Source organism: Dasypus novemcinctus, chromosome 2, assembly GCF_030445035.2.
Source record: "Dasypus novemcinctus isolate mDasNov1 chromosome 2, mDasNov1.1.hap2, whole genome shotgun sequence".
Classification (NCBI taxonomy): Eukaryota; Metazoa; Chordata; class Mammalia; order Cingulata; family Dasypodidae; genus Dasypus; species Dasypus novemcinctus.
In genome coordinates, this window is record NC_080674.1 from 151111031 (window position 1) to 151136202 (window position 25172).

Genomic DNA, 25172 nt, shown 5'->3' on the forward strand with positions numbered 1-25172 from the left:
AGTCCCACCCTTATTAACTTCAAAAAGCTACAGGTCTGCAGAGCTTAGGTCACTTAAGATCACTGTTGCAGGAGAGTGAGGTGAGATGTGATGTAATTGGTAACTGTGGCTGTTTGCAGTAGGGGATTACAAAAGCAAAACTTCAAGACTAATTGGCAAAAATCACATGTGATAATATGAAGGTAGTAAAACCTAAAGGGAATGAATAATGAACATCCCCATCTACCAAATAGGTAGATGGGAAATCAAGAGGGTATGCCCACTGTGTCTGGCTCTCTTCCCTTCCCCTTGCTGCCTGCTGTATTGGCCTAGCATTTTCAATTTCAGTGCTTTGCTTTCATTCCCATCATGCGAGGGATGAAGCTGATTTAGTGTGTGATCGATTCCTTTCAGTGTGTATGTCTAGGAAGTGGCAAAGGCAAGACTCAAAGTTCAGGGCTGTATGCCATTGTTACCTTGGGGAGGGATAATGGAGGGGATGAGAATGTAGGAAGGGGTAATTCATGTTAGGAAATATTGGTCCAGGGTGAACCTTTTTAAAGGTTATTTGTGTGGGTTGTCATTTCCCTAGAACAGGGGTTCTTAACCTTTTCTGTTCCACAGACCCCTTTGTCAGTTAGGTGAAAACCACAGATCCCTTACCAAGTCGATACTCTACTGTATATTATTTAATATTAATAACTATATCACACTTGCACCCACAAGAATAATGCTTTTTTGAATGTAAATTCAAGCTCACTGATCCCTTGTTAAGAACCCCTGCCCTAGAGTGTTGGCCAGGCCTCAGAAACACAGTCCATGGGGATGTTCTACATGTTCAATAAATGTCAAACAGCATCCACCTATTTATGGGTTTGTGTATCTAAAGAAGCTGCTAGTATTAGGGTTTCTTGCAAGTCCAGAACGCTAGCATTTTTTTAACAGTTCTAATAAAAATACCTCATTACTATCAAGTATGATTTAAATATCTGGCTAAGTAAGATGATTTATGTATCTTTTAACTTATGCAATTGAGAGTGACTATGACAATGAAAAAAAATATTTTGTCATGATAATGAGTTGTGATGGAGGGTAGGAAGGGGAAGTGAGGGAGTTAAAAAAACAAAAAACATTTTTCCCATTTGTGCTAAATATCCCCAGGTTGTGGTGCCTCAGAAGTATGCTGTAGTCATCACTTTATTTTCCATAATTGTGGCTTTTGAGTCAAGACTTGATTTTTAATGACCTGGTGAACTCAGACTCTTTAGTTAATGTAACTGTGCAGGTGGATTAAAAAAATTGGCCTTCAAAAAATGTTACTGATATCACAAGTTTACACCGGGCTAATTGACCAGACCAGCAAGGTTTTGTCTTCTTTTTTCCCTAGGTTCCTGTGGGAAAGAGAGAGGGAGAGAGGACACTGGGAATCAAATTTATTTCCCATCATGAATCCTTTGACTATGGTGATTAGTCATCCTGCTGGCTACACCATACTTTTCCCCAATAGTTTGTATCATTTTCCTTGGTAATCCAATTCCACCTACATGCCTGCTCTCACATCTCCATAGCTACATCAAAATATGTATGAGAGGTTTGTTTTTTTAGATAGACAAATATGACCTTGTAGATGTACTCCCTATCATGATTGACTTTAAAGCACAATGCTATGAATACAAGTTTTAATAGCACCTACCTACCTTATTGGGGGTATTTTTGAGGGTTAAAGATGATAATCCATATAGAATTCTATCACAATGCCTGGCACACACATAGGTATTTAGCCTGCCAGCCTCAGTCTCTTTCTTGTTTTCTGTGGCGCCCTGCTTTGGTATCCCCACCTTTTGAATCAGCTGTCTTGAGGGTCCCACTGAACGTTCAGAGCAGGATCCAAATGCCTGCCTAGTATCTCTGCCTGGCTGTCTTCCTGGCAACTTGGATTCAATGTCTCAATTACGAACTACCCTTCCTTTTTTTTTTCTGCAAAGCATATCTTCATTTTCACAACCATGGGTCTTTTGATGGTATAGCCATTCTCTCACCACGTCCTCCCTTTACTTTCAAGTTAGTGTTGTTTCTTCTTCCCTCTCTGTGCCTTTCATTATGCAGTTGGTAGCGATTTCCAGTGGATCTGACCTTGGTCATGCCGCTTGCACCTGCTCTTTCCTCTGCCTTCTTAGTCTCAGCACCGTAGCTGCTCCCACTATCAGCTCCTGCAGAGCCACTCAACTGACTCTTGTGGTGGCTTCTACTAGTCGTTCTTATCCCTGTCTTTTTATCAGGACTCAGACTTGCTGCTCCCTGATTAATTCCCCAGAAGCACAGATTTGATTATATTTCAATCAGACCCAAATCCTTTCTTGGCTCCTTGTCCATTATGAGGAGATGCTCTAATCTTACACTTGTTCTTTGGGTGCACCCCATCTGTTGACATAGGGATGAAGATTTCAGGCCATTGTGCTGAGAGTCACAGGTAATAGTTTTTTTTGTGTAGTCCCTTCAGTGGTCTACTGGAAGTGAAATTTTGGCAGTATTCATTTAAGAACCAGCACTTACTGAGGTCTTTTCTGTGCCAGGCATGGAACATATAGGAAAATGTGGCCTCAGCTGCCATGAGTTTAGGTATGTCCTCCTGTCCTTAGCTTGACATCCAACAACTTTCAGATTAAGCGTACTTAGCACCCAGTAAAAGTAACACACTATGTTGGACATTGGGTTTACAAAGATAATTAAGATCTCAGAGCCTAGAAGGAAAGATAGATCACTGTGGTTTACAGAGAGTTGAATCTGGTAAAATGTTTGTGATATGTTGATAGTGATGATTCCAGGCAAGGAATATAGGTAATTTGTAAAGTGAAAAAAGGACAGTAAAAGAGAAATAGAATATAATGTTAATTATCTTTAGTTCAACACCTTTTTTTCAGTTTTTTTTTCCCCTCTGATTATAAAAGTAAAATGTGAAAAATGTCTGAGTGTTGTGGAAAATGAAAATGTTAAGAAAATTGTAAAGAAATAGGAAGAAAGACACTCATAATTCCACAAAGAGAGACTTCTAATTCCTTATCTAAAAATGTTTTTAAAGAAATATATTGATGCCATTTAAAAAATTTTTAACTTTATTTTTAAAAAAATATTCGATTATAGAAAAGATATTAAAAATATAGAGGATTCCCATATACCAACCCCCTCCCCTTCTCACAGTTCCCCCTATTAATAATATCTTACAATTGTGTGGTACATTTGTCACAATTGATGAACAAATATTGAAGCATTACTACTCACTATGCTCTATAATTTACATTTTGGTTTACAGTTTGCCCCTTACCATTTTATAGATTTGACAAAATGAATAATGGCCTGTATCTGACATTGCAATATTATGCTGAACACTTCCAATGCCCTGAAAATGCTCTGTGTTCTAGCTATTCTTCCCTCCCCCTCCCCTGAGAACCTCTGGTAACTCTTTTTTTTTTTTTTTTAATGTAATTTTATTACAGAAGTTGTAAACTTCTGAAACAATCATGCTCATGTGTAGAACTCCCATACAACAACCCTTCACCAACACACCACACCATTGTAGAACTTTTATTACAGATTATGAGATAATATCATCAGACTATTACCACTAACTATGGTCTATAACATATATTTGGCATATTTTTTCCCATACTCCTCTATTATTGTCATGGTATATCTTGGCTATTGATGTCATTTTTAATGTCTGTGTACTATTTCTACTTTGTGGATGTAATACAATTTCCTTATCTAATCTTCCAACTTTAAGTATTTATGGTATTACGACCCCATTTTTTTTCTATTTTAAAGAACTCGATGGACAGTTTTGTGCATATGTCTTTGTCTCAATTTTAAAAAATTCCTTTGAACAGACTCCTTGAAAAGGACACAAACATTTTTAAGGGTTTTGGTGGAGTCCCACCATCCCCAGGCATTTATTGAGCCTGTACTGTGTGAACAAGTGGCCGTGCTTGGCTCAGATGTTGGAGGGGTGAACAAAGCAGTGAGAGATGTACCTGCTGCCCTTAGGGAGTTGTGTTATCTACCAAGGATATGTCCCTGGTACATAGATATGTGAGCATGGAAGCTCTGAAGGCCTTTTACTTTGTACATGATTTACATGGTCTTTTTGAAATGACATGAAAATTTCAATCAGCATCTGAAAATGTCTTGACTGGCATTAGAAAGCTTTCTGGGATCTTGAAGCAATCTTTAGACTCACAAATGGGGCAGTCATGATTTTCACAGAGAAGAAACATACTCATATTTAACAAGTGATCAATTTTTAAGGTAGATTAATGTATGTGATGTGTATATGCTTCTCTGAGGAAATTTTGGTCAATTGACAAAAAATTGTGAGCATGGTCATTTATTTCCTTTAGTCATATGACCCTTCTTCTCAATCAGATTATACTGAGAGGCTTATTTTAAACATAAAAAAAAAAAAACTTTGGTTAGTAGTAATTTATTTTTTCAAATTTATTTTTTATTTATTTCTCTCCCCCACCACCCCATTGTCTGCTCTCTCTGTCCATTTGCTCTGTGTTCTTCTATGTCTGCTTGTATTCTTGATAGTGGCAACGGTCTCATTTTGTTGCGTCATCTTTCTGTGTCAGCTCTCCGTGTGTGTGGTGCCACTCCTGGGCAGTCTGCACTTTTTTCATGCTGGATGGCTCTCCTAACAGGGCGCACTCCTTGCACATGGGGCTCCCCTACGTGGGAGACACCCCTGTGTGGCACGGTTCTCCTTGCATGCATCAGCACTGCGCATGGGCCAGATCACCACACAGGTCAGGAGGCCCTGGGTTTGAACACTGGACCTCCCATGTGGTAGGTGAAAGCTCTGTCTGTTGTGCCAAATCTGCTTCCCTATTTTAAACATTTTGAAATATAAGTTTAGCATATATTCAGAAAAGTACACGGTTCATAAGTGTATAGCTTAACAAATACCACCAAGTGAACACACTGGTGTAATTGCTACACGGTCAAGAAATCAAGATTACTGGCATCCCCTTAAGCTCCCTTCCCATATCTACCCCATCTGTTTGCTCATAAGTTAACCACTATTCTTGAGTTCCAACAACCTAAATTTTTCCTGTTGTTGAGTTTAAGAGCAGTTTTTAATTGTTTTGGAAACTTATTTTCTAAAATTAAATCAACCCAGCTAATCTACCTGTACTGTTTATCTATTACTGCGTAACAGATCATCCTAAACCTTGCAGATTTAAAATGACAACAGTGCTTGTTTCTTGCACTTCAGTGGACTGACTGGGCATTCTGTTGGCCTCTCCTGGGCTCACTCATTCTGCTGCATTCGGGCCTGGACTCCGCTGGGTTAGCAGTGTCTCTCCCCACCCTGGATTTCTCCATGGCATGTCAGTCTCAAGGCAGCTCCCCAATAGGGCATAATGTCATTTCTGCCACATTCTGTTGGCCAAAGCAAGTCACAGGCCAGCCCAGATTCAAGGAAGTGGAGAAAGAGATTTCACCTGTGTTTGGGAGAAATGGCAAAGTCACATTGCAAAGGAGCGTGTATTCAGGGATGGGAGGAATTTGTGGCCATTAGATAATCTAACATGCCACTCACAGAGTGCTACCACTACTATGCAGACCTAGGTTATTGTCATGTGGAACTTAATTGACAATGTTGAGCCTCTGGTCCACTTGTGAACATGATGGATTGACAGAGCAAAGTAGACTGGAGGGTAGGGTAGGCTGAATGTATTTTGCTTTCATCTGATCTATATTAAGAGGATTGTATCAGAAACAAGTGCTTTTAGGGATTGGCCTATTTATTTATTTGCCTGCCAAATTTGATCTTTACCAAATTATTTTCTTTTTCTTAATATTTCTTTCAGTGCTTGAAATGGTCTTTTCTTAGCTCATAAAATGATATCAAGTTAATGCTCTACCAACATGAAACTTCTCTGGAGTTGAAATGGGTGTTTTTCAAAGCATATTGTACCTTGAGTCATCAGAGGTAGGATTCATGGTAGAGAGATGCCTTTCTCGGCTTCTGGACATAGACTCCCAGTGTACGAGAGTATTCAGGAGGCCTCATTCACTTAACTCCAGTGTCCAGGAATTGCTGTCAAAAGCACATATTCAAGATAATGGCTCTTCTATGCAGGAAGTCTGTGAATCACCAAAAATACCTGATTGACTTATTATCAAATAGATGCTTATCAGGTGATTAATTTTCAGATTTTCTTTGAATTGTCTTTTACCCAGGTGTCTTTTCAGAACCAAGTGAAGGGGTGTTTTGGATTTGATTTGGTGATTTGGTTATAATAATAGTATTGATTATTGAGCATTTTCTGTGTTCAGGGAGGGCATTATGCTTAGTGCTTCCCATATACTGTCTCCTAGTATTCTGGGCGACTAAATGGTTAACATATGCTAAATAATATAAGCTCAGTCAAGGTTAGTCAACAATTATGAGATAGGTAATCATAGCTTTCATTTATTTGAGCACCGATAGTGCTGTGATCTAAATTCTTTTATTAACTCACATAATCTTTGCAAGCTCTGGTAAAATTGGTTCTGTTATTGTGTGCACATTTCACACATTAGACACAGAGGTTGAAATAATTTGCCCAAGGGTACAGGCTAGCAAAGGACAGAGCCAGGATTTAAACCCAGGCTGTCTTGAGTCCGGAACCCGAACCCCTCCTTGGTACACTTCTGTGCTTCCTTTAGGATTGGAATCTTCATGTACATTGACGTGATATCTAGATTGTTAGAGAGTAAAGGCTGGACATCTGCCCTGTTCCATAGACCGGCGTCCTCCTCTGTTGTTTGTTTCATTCTGGCCGGCCTGACCTGGCCGGGCATCCCAGGCCGGGCATCCCAGGCCGCGGTGGGGAGGCTCCAGGGGCTCTGAGCTGCCTGTGCTCAGTTACTGCTCCATTCGGTTAATGATCTCTCTGGAGGTTTTGGCTTCTCACTTGCTGTAGGGTTTATTCTTTCCCTTTTAAGAGAGGAGCTGGCTTCCTTAAGGTCTGACAGCTCTTTTACTTTGTGATGAATCATTTACAACTTATCCTTTAAAGAAATTTTCCTTTGCTCCAAGTTGGACATGTAATCTGTAAGGCAAATTACATACCTGGGGTATGTTTATAAGACCACTTTTTCTCTTTCTTCTTTTTTGGGCTTCACATTATATGGAGCTTCTCACATATCCAGTCTGAAGTAATCTCCATGGTTTTCTTTGGCATTGGTGGGTATTTTGACACATCTCGCAGGCCTTTGCTTTCATAGGGAAAGTTGTCTCTGGATTACTAAAGTCAGGGAAGATTGGAAGAGAACTGCAGGGGGCCCCAGTCTTTAATCTCCCCTCAGAGCAGTAAGAGGAGTTTGCGGCTATACAAATATAAATAATATTTTCATGGTGTATTTTTTTGTGTACCTCCTTTCCTCAAGTAGAGAAACTTTGGGTCAGATAACAGATGTATATAAATGGGTTATATACATCATTTCGTTTATTCTTTAAAGCATTTCTATGAGCTTGGTAGCATTGTCCCCAATTCACAGATGAGGAAATGTAAGGAAGATTATATAACATGCCCATGTCATTAGAAAGTACTCCAATAGTGCTGGGTTCAGAACTCACGCTTTTCTGACTTCAAGTCCTGTGTGGCCTACCCATGCTGCGTGTCCTTCAAACACCCTTTAAATTTCTTGTGGAACAAATTTGGAAGCCAAAACAGTTTGTTGTGTAAAATCCATTATCCGGAACTTGCTGTGGTTGGTGCTTCTCCTCTTCCTCCTTGTTGTCTTTCCACTTTTCCTCCGGGTCCCTGAGATGAAATAATGAAGTTCGGAGGCGAGAAGGCCCTGGATTAAGTTCCCTTTAAGTTGCTTGGCAAGAGAACACAGAAGAGTAGACGTCATGAGAAACTTTCCCATTGTATCTCTCAGCTCAGTGGAGGATACTCCGTTGGAAAATTCTGTTCTTCCCATGAGAGGAATTAAGAAAGGGAGGAAAAATCTTGGCAAAATTCTCTTTTTCCTCCCTCTCCCACTGACCAACCTTAGGGCTTTGTGTGCACTTCTCTGCTTTCCTTTTCTCCCGCCGGCCTTGCAACTCCTTGTTCTAAATACACTATTCTGACATGCTATCTTGTTACTTTCAGTTCTCAGATGAGCATGATTTTTTGAAATGAAGAGAACCCTACTCTTTAGGTTTGCATTGTCTCCTTTTACTCACTTCTCTCCCTTTTTGCCCTGTTCTTTCTCTTTAGTGCTTTGCTGAGCCAAGAAGCTTAGGAGTGAGATGATGTTGTTTCTCTGCAGTAGAAGATGATTTTGAATATGAAGTCAGTATCAATTATTTTATTGGATTCCTTGTTTCTTCCATTCCTTTTTGGACATCATGGTTTGTGAGGAGCTCTGGATTGGAGGCCTCAGTAAAGTATATATGTATTTATACTTCCTTCCTAAGGATAAAGCAGTTTTATGCCCCAAGTTGTTTGAGAAGGAATCAGAATTAAAGAATAATTATTTCTGTACTTAATTTCACACTAACATATAGAGCATTCATTTTCCCTAAAGGGACATTTGCCGATAGCAATTTGAGTATCTGTAAATATGAGATGTTGGAGGTAAAATATTGATCAATTCTGCAGCAATGTATATATGGTATCCTAAGTAGGAAACAGATTTTGCATTTTCTCCTTTCTTTGCCTCCCATTAAATGGAAAGTGTTTATAGCCAAGCTATCATTAAAATAAAGAGTGAATTTCATAGTGAAATGATCAAGGCATAGTATAAGAGCACAGGTATTGGGTCAGGTGAACCTGGGATAGAATTAAGGCTCTGACAGTTACTGTCTATGTTACCTCAGACAGATTACTGAACCTCTCTGAAGGTTTTCTCATTTTGTATAATAATGCCTATACTTCAAGGTTGTTGTGAACACTGGAAATCATGAAATGAATTAAGTGGTCAGGAGAGAGTCTTGCACATGGGGGTGAGGTTAATAAATGAGAGCTCTTATTTTGGTTGTGACAAATGGACAAAACAAGATGATCTGGGAGACTTTTGTCCTGAAGTTGTGTTGCAGGAACACCTTTGGGATTATCTAGTTTGAAACCTTTATTTTGCAAATGAGAATACTGAGACCTGGAAAGGTTAAGTAATTGAGATAAAGCTGTAGAACTAGTTTGGGGCAAAACTGAGTCTCTGACTTTTGGTTTATGTTCTTTCTATGACATTGTGACTGATTTGGTCCAGAGAGTAACACCAGTATCTCTAGGGCAGGGTTTTGGGGAACACCTGGGTGGGGGCTGATATTAGCGGGGATTGTTAAAAAAGCATATTCTGGGACTCTACCTCAGGCTATTGAACCAAAATCTCTGGAGGTGTAGCCAGGGAGCTGCATGCTAACAAATACCTCAGATAATTCTTACGCATCTTATGAGTTTACATTTATAGGCATTGCTCTTCGTTTTATTGCGCTTTGCACATATTTTTTTACAAAATGAAAGTTTGTAGCAGCCCTGCATCAAGCAAGTCAGCACCATTTTTCCAACACTGAGTACTCACTTCGTGTCTCTGTCACATTTTAATTAAGGTGTGTATCTTTGTTTTAGACACAATGCAGGTGCACACTTCATAGACTATAGTATAGTATAAACATAACTTGTATATGCATGGGGAAACCAAAAAATTCATGTGACTCATTTTATTGCAATATTTACCTTGTTGTGGTCATCTGGAACCAATCCTGCCATATATCCGAGGTATGCCTATATATGAATTTGAGATGAGTTGTTAGAATTAGCATGAGTTTTTTTTTAAGATTTGTTTTATTTATTTCTCCCCCCCTTCCCCCTCCCTCCCCAGTCATCTGCTCTCTTTGTCCATTCGCTGTGTGTTCTTCTGTGTCTGCTTGTATTCTCATTAGGTGGCTCTGGGAACCAATTCTAGGACCTTTTGGAGTGAGAGAGAGGCGATTACTCTCTTGTGCCACCTCAACTCTCTGTTCTGCTACATCTTCTTATTTTCTTTCCTCTGTGTCTCTTGTTACGTCATCTTACTGCACTAGCTTTCAGTGTTGGCTGGCACTCATGTGCAGGGCAGCATTCCAGTGTGGGCTGGCACTCTGCATGGGCCAGCTTGGCCTCACCAGGAGGCCCTGGGCATCGAACCCTGTACCTCCTATATGGTAGATGGGAGCCCAGTTGTTTGAGCTACATCCATTTTCCAATGACCATGAGTTTGAGTCTTATTGCTCTTATTCTATAAATAAGAGTTGATATTCACGGAGTTATCCAAAAGGTATCATGGCTTCAGTCATAAGAACAAATGCTAATCTATAATCTAATGATGTTAGTAATAATGATACTCATGGCTGCTTCTACTTATAGAGTGCCCATTGTATGCCAGGTTTGGTCTGAGCACCTGCAGGCACTTGGAGCAGTGCCTGGCATGCACATAGTACCACTTTATAAGTGTTAGCTGTTATCAATTAATTTAATTCTCACTGTAACTTTTTGAGAGTTATTGTCTCTTTTATAGATATAGTAAATGGATGTACAGAGAAATTAAATAACTTGTCCAAGGTCGCACAAATGGCTGGGCTGAGCTCATGTGTATCTGATGCTGAAACCCATGTAGTATAGTAGACATGCATGTGAAGTATTTTTTTCAATGAATATTGAAACTTAAAGAATTTTTCTTATTTAAAAAAAATAACTCTCCAGATTTGGTTGATATGTTCTATTGAGATAGACCTGAGAGAGACTCCCCATAGTTAAATAATCCCTATTCTGGCTTATTCAAAACAGTCCTGGAGTAAGGCTCTTGTGAGAGTGAACAAGCTGGTAAAAAGAATTTGTTCAAAAGGAAAATACTGTTACTTTTCAGTCTCTGCTTGTGAAAATGAAATGGACAGTGAGGGTAGAAAGTGGCAACTGGCTAAAGAGCTAGACTTAGCTTCTTATAGTCCAAAGAGCTGTAGAATGTGGGAAGGCTCTGTGTGCTGTGCAATTTTGTATTTTTTCTGCTTATTGTTTTATGACACTCCTTGGTCCAGAAAGTTTTGGGATTTTATACACTGAGCCCACCAGCTGCATATAGGACTGAAGTTACCCCCTCTTATCTCTCGGGGCATGTGGGCAAGACCTCAAGGGAGAGACTGTTTTTACCATTGTTTTACCTTGTTCCAGCTACCATGGCTGAATAACAAACCACCCAGAACTTGTTTTGAAGTCAACAGCATTTATTTTGCTTACTAATCTGGCATCTGGCAGGGCTCAGAGAGGACAGCTCATTTCTGGTCTGCTCGGCATTGGCTGGGGTGACTTGTGGGTTTAGGGATAGAATTATTTGAAGCCTTGCTCACTCTCCTATCTGGTACCTGGGCTGGGAAGACCAGAGCAGCTGTGGTGGGAACCAATGGGTATCTCTTTATCTCTGTGTGAGTTTTTGTAGGGCTCTCTATCCTGGTGGCTTCTGGGTAGCTGGATTCCTTATAAGATGGCTTCAAAGGCAAGTGTCCAGAGAGAGAGGGGAAGAGAGACTATGCGAGGGTGAGCACACACCAGGCAGATATTGTATTTTATTTGTGACCTGGCCTCTCAAGTCACACAGTATCACTTCTGCCATGTTCTTTTGCTGAGGCAGTTGCAGTGGTTTACTAGGTTAGAGAGGAGGAAACATAGACCCCCCACTTCTTGATGGAGGAATATCAATGGCTCCAGGTCTGACTGTAAGAAGAGCATGTGGTATGGGTGTATGGCTGTGGTCATCTTTGGAAAACACAATCTGTTACATATAAGTTGACTTTATTTCTGCTACAGAAATCACCCAGGGCTTAGGTAGTTTATTGAGTCTCTTTATCCTCATAGTAAGTGTGATTCGTGAATTTTCACATGATAAAATGGCTGCATTTAAACAGTTTTGGGTGGAACCTCAACTAAGTTTACTGAGAGCCATGTAAATATAGGATAGGGAGTGGCTGGCAAGGCCTTACCTCATCATGGAAGAATAATCCATAGAATATTTTTTTCTTAGGAGGGAACAAACCCTTAGTCTTTGTCCGGAAGCCTAGGCAACCTTGCAGAGTACACAGTTACTTTAAATTCTTTTGGCAGTTGTTTAATATGGTTTTAAATGTGTGAGACACTGTTCTAGGGTCTTGAGAAAAAGATCCTGCTGCAATGAAACAGATTCATGAGGAAAAGACAGACAGCAAACAAGTAATGGATAAGAATTTCAGAGTTGTAAAGTAGGTACATGGATGGGGAGAACCCATCTTTGTCAGTGGTAGTTGCCATATTATTTGAGCCTAGTGGGCGAGTACAGCATCAGCAGAGAAGATATCTGAAGAGTTTCACTTTAACCCTCTTCTCCAGGGTCCCTGTGAATGCACTCCATTGGTAAACTGAGATTAGATTGTCAAGGGACAGCTAGGGTAAGCATGGGCTTCTTCACAAAATTCTGGAAGAATGATTGGATTACCCACCCATTCCATATCTTCTCTGCCGGTTCTTTCTCTCCCCTTTCCCTCAAAGAAAGGTTCAGTTGAGGTAATTTAGGAATATAAAAGGAAGTATTCCTTTCACACAGTAGAGAGTAAACACTTGGAATCTGTAACCAGTTTTTTAGGGAAGTTAGAATATTTGGATATGTCTGTAACCATTTCAGGATCTATGAGTGCCTCCATGTGATTTTCTTTCCTTCATCTTATCCCATTCATACAATAGGTATTAATTGTGTGCCTACTTTGTATCTGGCTTGGAGGTCTGAGGACAAAACAGAAAACAGGGTTCCTACCTTAATGGAGGCAGACTGTGAAGAATGGCACCAGACAAAATAACTGTAAATCATTAAAAAATCCAGGAAAGAAATAAATAGGTGATAGGGAGGGATTGACTATAGATGAGGTGTCAAAGAAATGTCTCTGAGAAAGTGACCACAGGAGTCAGGCCTCATGGTGCTAAGTCAGACTCCCAGGCTGGAAGATACACAGGCCAAATCCATGATATCATTGCTGCCATGCGCTAAACAATGGTTGAGGAATAGTAGTGGAAGTTGGGGAATGCAGTGGTTCCTGTGGTGGTTTGAGTCATTATAGCCTTTAATGTTTAGTAAGAGCACTTTTCTGTGACTCGAGTGGTCTAGGGTGGTTGTTTAGTGGCACTGGGTAAGGACACCTCTGCAGAGCTCTTTAGCCTCTGAGCCCTGGGTCTCCTGGAAACTGTAGATTTCTTGGCTCTGCTTAAGCCTTGCCCCATGAGTTCTAGTGAGCAAGAGATGTCAAAAGTCTGACTTCATCTTGGCTCCTTTTTTTGTTGTTAGGGGGTAGTTGCTAAGAAACAGATCCTTCTGGCTGGAGAAAGGAGATGACCAATCGAAGATGGTGGAGGCAAGTACAGTAGTGTGTGAGTCTTGTTAAAGCATGACTTCTAGGAACAAAAATCATAGAGTTTCCTTTCTAGAAGGAGAATCTGTTGCAGAATTTGCCATGTTCATTTTTTTTTTTTTACCTCTCCCCATCTCTCTGTGACTTCTACTCTTGGTTTAGGGGTTCAGATACTTTTGCTCGTTTGGGCAGAGCCATGCACACCTCGAGGTCTGGTGGTAATTATTGGAGCAAGGTGGCCTGGTGTGTGAGTGCATTTTCCCTTACAGAACATTATAAGCTCTTCAAGGAGGAAAAGGCCTTTACATGGGAACATTTGGTTCAGATTATTTTGATTTGTGTTAATGGGTTGGTTCCAAAGTCATGACTTGCTTTGGGAAATCTAATGGAGAACACTTGTAGGGTGTTATTTGTTTTTTTGTTTTTTTTCTCCCAAACAATATTTCCCTGCATTCTTTTTTGGTCACCTTTCTCTATTCTAGCATTTTAAGAATTTTGTTTTCTCCTGAGAAGACATCTTTTCTTGAAGAGAGAGGAGTGAGGAATGTTCTGGGTTTGCCAGTCTGTGGAACAGAAGGTTTGTGGTCACATCCTCCCCTCTTTTCACCTTTTAATATCCTCACCTCACATGTGCTGGAGATGTGTCCTTTATGCCCCAGTCTTTTGTCCTTCTAAGCAAAGCTGACCTTTAGGTTAGTGCAGTTTATTTTGAGTTCAGCACTCAGCACAAGGAATCTTTTGAATTAGGATAGAGTAGAATAAGTTAATCCCAGTGTTTCTGGAAGGACTAGAAGAAAAAGATGCCTACAGGTCCCCTGATCTAAAAAATGTGGCATTTAGAAATCTGCCTTTGTCACCTACCAGCCCTATGATCTTAGGCAGTCTAGTTAACCTTTCCAAACCCAATTTCTCCTCTGTAAAATGGAAGGTGCCACTGCAGAATTTCTTGGTGATGGTAAGGTGAAATAACATGTAAAGGGCTTGACACACAGTACTAATTGTGATAGAGATGGTATATTTTGACTCTAGGAGAAGATTATGAAAATTATCCTCCTTAAAGAATCACATTGGATAGATGGGTTTCTTGTAGGGATGAAAGGGCTATGAATAAACTTTGGTTCCTCCCCAAACTCTGGTCCACCAAATTCCTGACTTTTAAAAAAAAATCTGGCTTAAAGGCAGACCTGCTTCACTGTTGATAACTTCTTGTACTTATTTCCCTGGTTGCTTTCTGCTTCTGGACAAGTTTACTTCCTGAAATCACCCTTGAGGCTTCCAGAACCTCTCAGCACCTAGATGGTATCAGATGGTTGGCTCTGTGGTCCAGGCGTGCTCCCAAGTCTCGCTGACTGCTGCTGCTGCTGCTGCTGCTGCTGCTGGCTTCCCAAGCATGCAACTGGGGGAAGAGTGCCATTGCTCATGGGTGCCCAGTTGAGACCTCTCTGACTAGCGTTTGTTTGAGTGGAAATCAGGGATGTAGGGAAATGCACTCATTGAAGCAATTCTTGTGGGGATCATTGACATAAAGATGGCACCGCTGATCTGTAGGGCATGCTGGTTCACTAGACTATAGTAATAGAGTTATGCCTACCATCCAGTGAGTACTTACCATGTGCCAGACATATCAGACAAAGCTATGTGCTTTACACATTTTAGCTCATTTTATCTCAATAATATCCTTATGGAGAAGTACTATTTATCACTGAGGAAATTGAGACTTATGGTGGTGATATAACATGCTCAGCTTTTTACTCTTCCTTAGGACTTTTTGTTTTTTCCTGATGCCTAGAAAATTTCTCATCAGTTATGTGAAGACATGAAGCAGGATGGATGTGGGAGAAAGAGTACTGAACTGTAAGTGCCCTCCTTCCCACCCTCCCTTCCTTCCTTCCTGTTTATAAGACCCGGGAGCTTGGACTAGAGAAGGCAGCACTAAATGTGATTAGGAACATGAGCTTTGCTATTAGACATTCTTGGGGTTGAGTCTTGGCCCCGCTATTTGCTAGTTATGAGACCTTGGTAAATGGTGTGCTCCTCTGAGCCTCAGTTTCCTTATCTGGGAATGATAACTCTCTCCTGCTGGTGTGGTGAGTGTGTGAGATAATAGATGGTAAAGTACCTGGCACATACCCTTACTTGAGTGCTAAAAGATGTGAGCTTGTTTTACTTTATTCTTTCTTTCTCAACATTCTTATTTCCCCTGAATGAACTAGTGATTTTAAAACCATTTTCTGAGGAGTCTGTCAACATTGTTGAGAATCTGATGAAATTATGGACTCTCTCCCAAGAAAATGTACAACCACCCAAAATTCATTTTCAATTTTGGAGTGTTCAGTGCCTCGTAAGGGCTCCAGGCAAAAATCTCTTTTAGTTGAATGTCACCTCTGTCCCCCGACTTCTTTCTGATCCCTGGGGACACTTAGGTGAGGCCAGGCAGGTGGATGATGGAGCCCTCAGGAGGACTTGATGGACGGCGCTTTCATTTCCATCCCTCTCCTTTTGCTAACAAGCTGCCTCCTGATGTCTGGGCCCGTGTGTTCCTGCTCAGAAAAAGCAGGAATGTTCTTCAGGAGCTGCAGCTTCCAGAGTGGCTGCCAGGGGGCAAGGAAAATCAGTCTTTCTCTTCCTTGACTGGGTTATTTCAGGGAAGAGGAGTGAGAGAAAGAAGGGAGAGAGCAGCTCAGACTCTGGGATTTCAGGAATAACAAAGCCACCCTTGGTTGCTTGCCCGCTGTAGACCAGGAACTGTAGCAAGTGTCCTGCATTCATGATTTCAAATCCTTATAAGAATCCTGTGAGGTGGGTGCATATATCATCCCCACCTCACAGGTGAGGAAACTGAGGCTCAGAGAGGTTAGTGGCAGAGGTGGGAGTCAGGTCAAATCTGTCTCACACACATCACTGTGCTCTTTTGTACCCATGCTTTTTCCCCAAAAGGAGCCCGGCCTCCTTCCAGCCAATGGTTCCTTCCGGCCCTTTGCTGTCGGTAAAGGAAGTGCTTTTCCTCCTGGTAGATATCCTTTTTGCTGTGTGCTGTAGATGGCCGTCTCAGAGCCGGACTGCAGACGGATATTTTTAGAAAAGGAAGAGACTTTTCTGTGTGTGCTGCTTTTTGTAGAGACGTGCAGTTTCTGAATACTGAAACCTGTTAAAGCAAGCAGGCGTCAGCCCCAGCTGATGTCCGCGTGCTGGTGGGCCCTTTCTTCTGGCGTGGCTGGTCCTTGCCAGGATGGCTTCAGGGGCATGTCTGATCCTCTCGTTTAGTCTCCTGATAGATGAAGCCTGAGTCCCCACAGGGATCTACTTCTACTTTCCTCCAAGCCTAGACCTGCAGTCAGTACAGATCCTGGCCTGTCGTCAGCCAGGCTGCATCCTTTTCTTTCATTTTCCTGTTTGCATTTCCCCCCTTTTTTGCCTTTCTACCTCCACCCCACCCTACTCCACCCACACACCTTTTATCTCTCTAAGGCTGCTCTGTGAGTTCTTGCTGGTATTGTCAAGAAGTGCATTTTGTGTGCCACATTGGCTACTCAGGTATACATGGAGAAGAACCAGGCCTTGGTTGCTTTGGATCCAGAGGGCCAAGCAGCTCCCTGTGGGAAAGGCAGTGTGCTATGTAAGTGAGGTGTCATAGCATCGCTGCATCCCCGTTGCCTGGCCCACAGCCATAGCTGTGGGCACTGGCCAAGTTTATTATCTGCTGAATGGTCCCCTCAGTAACACTGCGAGGTGGTTCTGGTATTGCCTGGATTTTACAGTTGACAAGACTGAGATGCCAATGGGTCTGTGACCTGCCCGGGTTCACATGACTGGGGTAGTGACTGAGCTCAGGGGACAGCTGAGGTGCATGAGTGAAGAGAAAGTGCATCACCAGGGAATAGGAAGGAGGGTGGGGTGTGTGCTTTCTTGCTCTCAGGAGGGTGTCCTTTGAAGTGGCACAGGTGAGCCAGAATTTCAGGTCCTCTTGAAGGTAAATCCCTTTGACCTTCTCTGCTCTGTTCCAGGGAATGTCTCACGCCAGTCATCCACTGGCAAAGAGGATTTGGATGGGCTTTCCCTTCAGCAGGGATTTTGTTTTAGTGAAGGTTGCATAACTGGGCCTGCGGCTTCTGGGATGTGCTGTGTCATTCCTGCTCACACCTCTGCTGTGGCTGCCTCCACCTTGCCCTTTTACACCATGGAATGAAAAAATGCATCAGAAAGACATTTGGAGAAGAGACTTGTATTTTGGGCTGTTGGATGAGGATCTATAGATAGGTTATTAAGTAACCACTTGTAAGATACTTCCTTATCTTTATTTTGGTAGTTTGTCAGATCTTCATTCGCTGTTCTCATTTTCTTCATTCATTCATTAATCTGTTGATTAGTATGTTTAAAGCATACTCTAAAGGAGGTTGCCATAGAGACAGTAAAGCCCAGGACCAGCCAATGTGCTTAGGACTTTTCATGTATTATCTCATACCAACCCTGTGAGGTGAGTAGGGAACTGGAGAAGGGGGCCAGGGGCTCAAGAGTGCCCTGGTGTAAGGTTTCCACTCGGTTGCTTACTGTCTGTGGGCCTTGGGCGAATTACTAAGCCTTTTTGAACTGTTTTATCCTCTGTGAAATGGGGTAACAGTGCCTACCTCATAGGACTGTGATGATTAAATGAGACAAGTGTTTGCAAATTTCATAGCACTTCCCTGGCACATAGTAAGACCTCAACAAAAGGTGGCTATTTTTTCTTTTATAATTGTTAGGTTTTATTAGCTCCTTTCTTTAAAGATAGAGAGGCTTTCCCTGGCTTAAGTCACACGGCTAATGCAGCAAAGGACGATAACATATTGAATACCACATTATACAGGTACAAATGAAGTGCAGAAGTAGCATCGTCTTTGAGCGTGGAGGGTGATGCGGCAAGGGTTGGGGAAGACTTCGTGAAAGAGACGGCATTTGAAGGATTGGTCCGTCTGGACACGTGGAGATGGGGAAGCAAACATTAGTAGAGGAAACAGCGGAAACACACAACCGGCCCTCATCTCAGTGATGGGAGTCAGGTTGTGGGTGAGCTCAGGAGCCCTCTGATTCAGCTGGGCTGTATAAGCCCCATGAAGGTGGGGGCTGGGCCAGGCTTCTTCTGACCTAGATAGGGCCTGTCACCTGGGAGGGGTTCAATACGTATTTGTTGAACTAAATCAAATGGCAGTGTTGGGGGTGGTAAAGCTTTACTGGTGAAGGAAAGTGACTTGGGAGAAAGGAATCGAACTTCTGTTGGAGAAGTTGGCTTCTGCCCACAGTGAGGCCTGGGATTGTTTTACCTCTCAGCTGCCAGGTATTATATAAACTACGTTGCTCTAGATAATGGTTTTGGTTTTACCTAGACTGTGAATCAGATACTCCCTGAGCTCCTGGTCAGCACTGCTGATGTTGTAATAGGAGATGATAGGACTGGGTGGCCATCTCTCTCCCTGGGGTGAGTTAAATTAGAGACCATGGAACCTTGAACCAAGGAAAAGGTGGTTTTAAGTAAATATTGCATGTGGCCCTGTGGTTTTCCCAATCCAGTTTCTCTCCTTCCACCAGGTTTTCCCCCCTTTTCTGTAGTTAAATTTGCACTCTAAATGGTTCTCAAGTCTTGGTTCATCAGCTAAGGGTAGATGTTTCTCTCTTTTTTTTTTTTTTTAAGATTTATGTTTATTTATTTATTTCTCTCCCCTTCTCCCCCCCACTGCCCCAGTTGTCTGCTCTCTGTGTCTATTTGCTATGTTTTCTTTGTCTGCTTCTGTTGTCAGCGGCGCGGGAATCTGTGTTTCTTTTTGTTGCGTCATCTTGTTGTGTCAGCTCTCCATGTGTGTGGCGCCATTCCTGGGTAGGCTGCACTTTCTTTCACACTGGGCCGCTCTCCTTATGGGGCGCACTCCTTGCGCGTGGGGCTCCCCTACGTGGGGGACACCCCTGCGTGGCACGGCACTCCTTGCGCACATCAGCACTGCGCATGGGCCAGCTCCACACGGGTCAAGGAGGCCCGGGGTTTGAACTACGGACCTCCCATGTGGTAGACGGACACCTTAACCACTGGGCCAAGCCCGTTTCCCTAGATGTGTCTCTTTTCATATAACGTGTATATTAGAGAAAAGTTGTGTGCAAATCTAAGTTGTGTAGATGGTGTGGGTGCTGCCAATGTGAGCACTGTGCAGAAGAAACCTATCTATAGTCATGGCTTTGTAAGGAGTGCCCTCTTAGTTTTGAGTCTGTACCCTCACGTATGATTCTTTGTGCAGTTTTCATAAATTGGATTTTCTTAGAGCAGACTGTAAAGTTGGAAGCTCCTTAAAATGGGGACCTGCCCCTTTACTCTGTGTAGCCCAGGCATGGCTTATGTGCTTTAATTATTGGGCATTTGCTTTTTGGGCCAGGCAGCATCCTCTTTCCCTTTCCTGGGTTTCTTGGCCTTACTAATGACTGTCAGAGGATGAATGTGAGTGTATTATACTATTATACATCCCAGGAGTAATTAGTTATTATTGTGCTAAATCGGTTTTAAACTGGGAGTAATGATTCAGATACCATTTACCAAAAGTATCTGCTGTGCTGTTTATTGGTTCCATGGTGATTCCATCACCATCTCCAGCATGATCTTAAAAAAGGGGGGGGGGTTATCACCATTCTTAAAAACGGGGGGGGCTTTATCACCATTCTTTTTTTTCCCCCTCCCCATTCTCCTCCCCTTCTCCCCACCCTGCTGTTTTTGCTGTCTATGTCCATTCGCTGTGTGATCTTATGTATCTATTTCTGTTTTTGTCTTCTCTTCTTGTTTTTTCTCCTATAGGATACACTGGGATTCCATCCTGGGGACCTCTGATGTGGAGAGAGGTTCCCTGTTAGCTGCGCCACCTCAGTTCCTGGTTTCTGCTGTGCTTCACCTTGACTCTCCTCTTCATCTCTCTTTTGTTGCATCATCATCTTGCTGCATGACTCACTTGTGTGGGCACTTGGCTTGCTGTGTGGGCATTGGCTTGCTGTGCAGGCACTCATGCGGGCACTTGGCTCACCACGTGGGCACTTGGCTCACCACATTGGCACTCACATGGGCACTTGGCTTGCCACGCAGGTGCTCAGCTCACTGTGCGGGTGTTCGGCTCACCATGCTGGCACTGGCTCGCCATGCAGGCATCCTTTCTCATTTTCTTTTTTACTGGGAGGCCCCAGGGATCAAATCTGGGTCTTCCCATATGGTAGACGGAAGTGCTATCATTTGAGCCACATCTGCTTCCCTATCACCATTCTTTTAGAGCCACAAACAGGACTTTAAAAAGGGGATAGGTCTGAAAGTCAGCAATTTTGGAAGAAAAAATGTTTTGAAGGGTTAAAACTGTTGAGAAACAAGATAATTTTCAGCTTAGCTAAAGCATTTCCGGGTGTCCATTGTGAAGTAGGTGTGGACTCTTGTTTCCTCACCCTTGGGTGAGACAGGTTCCCATATAAAAAGTAAAACAGTACAGCAACTGCAGCCACACCTATTGCCTCTCCCCTCCCAAAACACTCATATTTGTATTCATTTGACTTGTCTTCTAAAAAAGTGAATGGTGCTTGGGAAGGTGTGTTTGTTTTCATATGGTATCTGCCATCTGGATTTTGAATATCATCTGGTATATGGTTGGAGAGGGAAAAAAGGAGCCGTGGCACTGTTAATCAGTAGGCCGAGTAGCCACCCTCCTTTCCAGTGCTAGTTATCGTGAAGTTCTGATGCATGCTACAACATGGATGAACCTGAAAAACATGCTACGTGAAAGAAGCCAGTCACAAAGACCACACACCATACAATTCCATTCATATGAAAATTCAGAACAGGGAAACCTAGAGAGACAGAAAGTAGATCATTGGTTGCTTAGGGCTGGGGGAGGGAGCCAGGCTTCGTAACCACAGTCCTCCGGCTCTCCAGAAGCTTGCTCCATCACTGGTTTAGAGCTCATGCTCCTCGGTGTCCTGCTGCCCCCAAGTGAATCATTAGACTCTCCTCTCTTTCCAGTGGCAGACTTTCCTCTCTATGTACAAGCATGCTAAAGTCTTTGCTGTCTTTAAAAAAAAAGCAAACAAAAACAAGCCAAATCCAAAAAAGCTTCCCTGCTGATATACCATACTGTGCTTCTTCTTTCACAGCTAGACTACTTGAAGGAATATTTCAAATTCACGGCCTCTACTGACTTACCACCGGAAACCCTGAAGACTGGCTACTGGTTTCTGCTCCCCAGTTCTCTTCTGAACCTGCTATGTCAAAGGTCTCCAAGAACCACCCAGTTAATTAAACCATGCTTTTTCTCAGCATTCCTCTTCTGGACTCTCTCTCTTCCTTTGACTTTATCGACACTGTCCAGGCTTCCTTCCTCTCCCTTCCCTGCTCACCTGTGGGTCTTCCCAAGATTCCCTTCCTGCCCCTTGTGGAGTGAGTTCCTTGCTATACAATGTGTCCTGGGAACACAGGCTCAGGACACAAAAGAAACTTTCAGCAAATGACTGCTTTTTACTTACATAACGAAAGAACAGGGAAAGTGCACGAAAGAACAGGGAAAGAAATTCCATCATGGCTAGTCTCCTGGGGTGGCCAAAACTGCTTGGGTCAGGGTCGGTAGAAGACAGCTGTGCATGCCCCACTTTGTGTTGGAGAAGAGAGACCACTCTTGAGTGTGGTTTTGGTATGGTATTTATCTACCCTGGGGGGAGGGGTCCCTGCCACTGAGAATTACTTCCTCAATTAGCATCTGGGGCTTCTTGTTCTATTTCCAGGTTTAAGGTCTGACCAGGCCTTTTCATTAGACTTAACATCTTCCCCAGGGGAAATGGAAACAGCCTGAAACATTGTCACTTAATTGAAGAGGAGGCCTCTGGTAGGCGAGGGTTGGGAGATGGCTGCTGAGTGTGGGCCTGTGACTACCCCAGCGGCCCTCTTCTCCCAGACTGAAGGGTCTCTCCATTGCTGATCTCTCTAGTTCTTGGCTTCTGCCATCACCCATGTGGGCATGATTTCCAGACTTCTTTCCAGCATCCCAGCTTCTCTCCATTTCTTGGCTATTTTGAATAATTTTGTTTTAACTTTTGTTTTAAAGTTTTCTGTGGACATTTGTTTTCATTTGTCTTGGGCATATTACCTAGGTGTAGAATTTCTGGGTCATATGGTAATGTTGTTTAATCATTTGGGGAACTGCCAGATTATTTTCTAATGAGGCTATGCCATTTTACATTCCTGGGTGCAGTATATGATGTGCTTCTGATTTTTCTACAGAGAAATCTCTGATTTTTGATTTTAGCCATCCTAGTAGGTGTGAAGTGGTATTTCATTGTGGTTTTGATTTGCATTTCTCTGATGACTAATGATGTTGAGTATCTTTTCATGTGCTTATTGGCCATGCTTGTATCTTTCAGATACATTTTTAACATTGGCCAGATAATATCAGTCATTAGGGTGTTACCAAATATGATACATTTTTAACACTGGCTAGACAATATCAGGCATTAGGGTGTTACCAAATACACATTGGTGATTGGGTTTTTTTTTTTTTTAAGGTTTACTTATTTATTTATTCCTCCGCCCCCATTGTTTTGTTTTGCACTTGCTGCCTGCTCTCTGTGTCCATTCACTGTGTGTTCTTCTGTGTCTGCTTGTCTTCTTTTTAGGTGGCACTGGGAATCAATCCTGGGACCTTATGGAATGGCAGAGAGGTGCTCAATCTCTTGTGCCACCTCAACTCCCTGGTCTGCTGTGTCTCTTATTGTCTCTCCTCTGTGTCTCTTTTTGTTGCATCATCTTGCCACACCAGCTCTCCATGTGGGCCAGCTTGCTATGCAGACCAGCATTCCTGTGCGGGCCAGCTCACCTGTGTGGGCCAGCACTCTGTGTGGGCTAGCTCTCTCCTTGGACCAGCTTGCTGTGCAGGCCAGCTCGCTTTCACCACGAGGTCCTGGGAATCAAACCCTGGATCTCCCATGTGGTAGATGGGAGCCTAATTGCTTGGGCCACCTCCACTTCCCTACATTTTTTCCCCCTCCCCCTTACCATGCTGTTTTTGCTGTCCATGTCCATTCACTGTGTGATCTTCTGTGTCTATTTCTCGTTTTGTCTTCTCATCCTTCTCCTTTAGGATCCACCAGGATTTGATTCTGGGGACCTCTGATGTGGAGAGAGGTTCCCTGTCACTTGTATCACCTCAGTTCCTGGTTTCTGTTGTGTCTAGCCTTGACTTTACCCTTTGTCTCTCTTTTTGTTGCATCATCATCTTGCTGTGTGGCTTGCCGTGTAGGGCCTTGCTCGCTGAACAGGCACACCTTTACCAGGAGGCCCCAGGGATCAAATCTGTGTCTTCCCATATGGTAGATGGAAGCCCAATCACTTGAGCCACATCTGCTTCTCTTCCCCGCATTTTTAATAGTTCTAATAATTTGGCATCTTGCCCTTCATATGCTCATTCAATATATTTAGCAGAAGAACTGAGTTTACTTGTACAACTAGTGACTTCTAAGGCAACTGTGTAGAATTGGTTAAACTTCTATAGACCCTAAGTGGCTTGAGTGCTTCACTCTTGTCCTTTCTCTACCACATTGGCCTTCCGTAGTTGCCATGTTCTTCTTTTTTTTTAAAGATTTATTTATTTTATTTATTTCTCTCCCCTTCCCCCCTGCCCCAGTTGTCTGTTCTCTGTGTCTATTTGCTGCATGTTCTTCTTTGACCCCTTCTGTTGTTGTCAGCGGCATGGGAATCTCTGTTTCTTTTTGTTGCATCTTCTTGTTGTGTCAGCTCTCCGTAGTGCCATTCCTGGGCAGGCTGAATTTTCTTTCGCACTGGGCAGCTCTCTGTATAGGGTGCACTCCTTGTGCGTGGGGCTCCCCTATGCGGGGAACACCCCTGCGTGGCACGGCACTCCTTGCGCGTATCAGCACTGCCCATGGGCCAGCTCCACATGGGTCAAGGAGGCCCGGGGTTTGAACTGCAGACCTCCCATGTGGTAGACGGATGCCCTAACCACTGGGCCAAGTCCGCTTCCCGCCATGTTCTTCTTAGCCATGTGGGCTTTGTTTTTGTGCTCTCTCTGCATGGATTACTCTTCTCATTTTTTGCCTTATTGACTATTTCTATTTGATAACCAGAGGGATTAGAGGAGACTTGACAGAGGTTGTAGCTGGTTGGTCATAAAGTCTCTATATTTCCAGGGTCCATTCCATGTTGTAACATGGAATGTTTCCTCCACTTTGGAAAAACGATTCATTTTGGCCAGAAAGATAGAAATTAAACTGTTTTCTAGCAACAGTTTGGATATGCTAACTGTCCCCGTCCTTCTTCTAGAATTTGATGGGGTGATGATGAGGTATTTGTGCTAGAGGATTCTGTAGATTTTCTATGAAAAGACAGGTGATGCTGTGCATAGAAATGTCAGTGAGAAAAGAAAGGATGGTGTGAGTTAGGTAAGGAGTAGGATAAAGCATCAAGGGGAAGGTTTACCAGGTAGACACTCTGAGCAGCCAGATGGCATTTGGAAGAAGCAGATCTCTGGTGGGAGTAATTAAACCTTTGAAGAGCGATGGGATATTCTCAAATGTTAGGGGGTATTGTGGAGGGGACCCCTTTGTCCTTTGGAAATATGGAACCTCCCTCCTCGCAGGCAGGGCCTGTCACTTCTTTATCAAGTGCATGTGCTGGTCAAGGTCAAAGGCATTCTTGGGGAAGAATGTCAGCCTGGCAGGATTTGGATTCTTAAAACCATCCTTGTGGCTCTCATGAAATTCAGAGTTTGGTTTCTTCAGGGAGGCTGTCTTGGAGCAGATTTAAATTATTTTTTTTCCC

The 25172-nt window shown here is 42.8% G+C and overlaps 1 protein-coding gene and 1 long non-coding RNA gene across 14 annotated transcripts in view; both read left to right on the forward strand.

Moving 5' to 3' along the window:
- ARHGAP26 (Rho GTPase activating protein 26) overlaps positions 1–25172 on the forward strand; it is a 1052546-nt gene that overhangs the window by 640151 nt on the left and 387223 nt on the right. For 2 of the 13 annotated variants that reach the window (XM_071210395.1, XM_058280067.2), the window contains one exon: positions 15150–15214. The exons of the other annotated variants lie outside the window; for them this stretch is intronic. In XM_071210395.1, the coding sequence (XP_071066496.1) occupies positions 15187–15214 (28 nt within the window). In that variant the 5' untranslated portion in view covers positions 15150–15186. The remainder of the gene's footprint in view (positions 1–15149; positions 15215–25172) is intronic. 13 annotated transcript variants of the gene reach the window in all.
- LOC139437138 (uncharacterized) lies at positions 20174–21664 on the forward strand. The gene is made up of 2 exons (XR_011646814.1): positions 20174–20244; positions 21500–21664. It is a non-coding gene; the product is annotated as an uncharacterized lncRNA (long non-coding RNA).